Source organism: Macadamia integrifolia, chromosome 4, assembly GCF_013358625.1.
Source record: "Macadamia integrifolia cultivar HAES 741 chromosome 4, SCU_Mint_v3, whole genome shotgun sequence".
Classification (NCBI taxonomy): domain Eukaryota; kingdom Viridiplantae; phylum Streptophyta; class Magnoliopsida; order Proteales; family Proteaceae; genus Macadamia; species Macadamia integrifolia.
The window spans coordinates 28,144,336-28,147,100 of NC_056560.1; the positions used below are offsets into that span (position 1 = coordinate 28,144,336).

Sequence of the window (2,765 nt, forward strand, 5' to 3'; positions counted from 1 at the left end):
TTTGTAGAAGGTCAATTTACTTCTATAGGCCAAATGGGTCTTTTCAACTTCTTTGTCGCCATTGTTTTGAAGGAGGGTTTGCATAAGGTGTTTGTGGCGTTCTATCCTTGGATAAGGAGGTTGAGGTGAGCCTAGGATGACCATGTCATATTGAATTATTAAATTTTATATTGCTTTGTATCCAAAACTTTTTGCTATAAAATGTAAAATAAAAATTATAGATAAAATATATCATTATTAAATACAATAAAAAAAATTAAGTAATGTATATAATCACATGAGATCACATGGGAAATATTTGTTTCTTAAATTTTAAATTCTCATTTCTCTTTCGTTTAAATATTTCTTTACAATTGTTACCCAAAAAAAAATTATATTCCTTTGCAACCAAATTCACCGTTTACTACTCTACGTTGACTTTTTCATTAAATGCGATTCCTAATTAATTACACTATAGATAATGTATGGAATAACGTTGACTTTTCCAATGAATGCGATGCCTAATCGCGTTAAATAATTAATGGGACAATGTTGACTTTTCCATGGAATGCAATCCCTAATCGAATTATATAATTAATAATATAACAAGGTTTAGTGAGGCCACTCAGGTAGACTACACATGGGTGTCTCTCCTCAAATGCCTTTTAATTTCTGTTAAAAAAAAAATTCATTTCCTATTTGTCATAAATCGAAGCGACGATTCGTAGCATGTGAATGAAGAAAAAAAATAAAATAAAATAAAAAAGTCATATGCTCAACCTTAACCCTTAAACCCTAAACCTTAAATTTTAAATCTTAAACAATCTTCTTTAAAACCCTTGTCAACTCAAAATATCAAAACATCTAAACGCTTAGGTGAGTTTTCTCTCTAATGCCTGGATCAATATTTCATGGTTGCTTCACTTAAGTTCTCTAAAGAAAGAGACAGATGAATATTAATTTTTCTGGTTCTTGATTGATGTTATAGGTGGCAGTCAAGATGATAATAGTGGTGAAGGAGTCGATTATGGTGAAGCCAGCGCAGGATACGTCGCAGAAGGTGCTGTGGAGTAGCAACATCGATTTGATACAACAAAACTTTCATATAACGGCCGTTTACTTCTACAGGCCAAATGGGTCTCTCAACTTCTTCGATGCCGGCATTTTGAAGGAGGCATTGAGTAAGGTGCTTGTGGCGTTCTATCCCTGGGCAGGGAGGTTGAGGCGAGACGAAGATGATCGTATTGAGATCAACTGCAATGGAGAGGGTGTATTGTTTGTGGAGGCTGAGACCACTTCTGTTATCGATGGTTTCGATGATTTTACATCGACAATGAAGTTCAGGCCACTTATCCCGGCCGTCGATCGATCTAACGATGTCTCTTTCTTTCCTCTCGTCATGTTTCAGGTTCAGGTTTTTTTTTTTTTTCTTTTACCTTCTTATATAAATAATTTGAGAAAGTATTTCATATGGAGGAGTGTGATTATTGCATGTACAAGAAAATCAATAAGAACACATGAAGAAACATTCACAAATGTTATCTTTCATTTCATAAAGAGCGCGTGGGTTGGTTATTTCACCGATATGTGTTTGGAAGTGGGACCTAAACTCCCTCATGGAAACATTTTTCCAAATAACTTTTATAAATAATGTAAATCCAATAATCGTTACTTTATCTGTCAATAAACAGGTGACACGTTTCAAATGCGGTGGTGTTTCCCTAGGTGTGGGATGGGAGCACTGCGTGGGGGACGGAATGTCGCTTGTCCGCTTGATCAACACGTGGTCTGAAATCGCACGCGGGGTCGACATCACCATTCCACCCTTCATCGACCGAACACTCTTGCGCGCTAGGGACCCACCAACTTCAGCATTCCACCACGTCGGCTACCAGCCCCCTCCTTCCATGAAAACACCTCGACAAACCATAAAATCCCTATTTGGTCCCAACACAATCACCAATGCTACTTTCAAGATCACCCGTGACCATCTCAGCAACCTCAAGGCCAAGTCCAAGGAGGGGGTCCGGGGAAACACATGCAACTACAGCTCCTACGAGGTGTTGGCCGGACACGTGTGGCGCTGTGTATGCAAGGCACGTGGCTACACCGATGATCACGAGACCAAGTTTTACATGCCTGTTGATGGACGGTCCAGATTGCACCCTCCGGTTCCACCTGGTTACTTAGGCAACGTCATCTTCACTACCGCGCCGACCGCCAAGGCCGGCGAGCTCATGAACAATCCGTTGAGGTACGCTGCGGGGAGGATCCATGACGCCTTGATGAGGATGGATGATGAGTACTTGAGATCAGCCATTGATTACTTGGAACTTTATCCTAATCTGACGGTTAGCATTCCAGAGATCGACCGTCTCTTGATCAACAGTTGGGTACGGTTACCGATATATGATGCGGATTTCGGGTGGGGCGGGCCGATATTTATGGGGCCGATTTGGCCCTCTTTAGAAGGGCATATCAGCGTCCAACCGCGCCCCACCAATGATGGGAGCTTATTGATGGCCGTTTCTTTGAAATCTAAGCATATGAAGGTCCTTCAGAAAATTTTGTACGAGTTTTAGAGAACCGTTCCGTACCGGACGATACGTTTGTCCTTATAATTATAATGGAGATATTTCGGATGGTTTGGCTATTTTTTCATGCTATAACTGCAGTGTTTAATTGTTCAAAATTACAAATATACTTATCTTAATATTTACTAAACTCCCCAATTCAATTTTTTAGATTTGATTCCTCCCAAAAAGTATATTCTTCCCTCTCTTCTC

The 2,765-nt window shown here is 39.9% G+C and overlaps 1 protein-coding gene across 1 annotated transcript; it reads left to right on the forward strand.

Annotated features, from left to right (window-relative positions):
- Window positions 1–973: 973 nt before the first annotated feature.
- On the forward strand, window positions 974–2,561 carry LOC122075440 (shikimate O-hydroxycinnamoyltransferase-like). The gene is made up of 2 exons (XM_042640470.1): window positions 974–1,387; window positions 1,671–2,561. Exons 1-2 carry the CDS (start codon window positions 980–982, stop codon window positions 2,559–2,561), a joined length of 1,299 nt encoding a protein of 432 aa, XP_042496404.1. The 5' UTR covers window positions 974–979.
- Window positions 2,562–2,765: the final 204 nt, after the last annotated feature.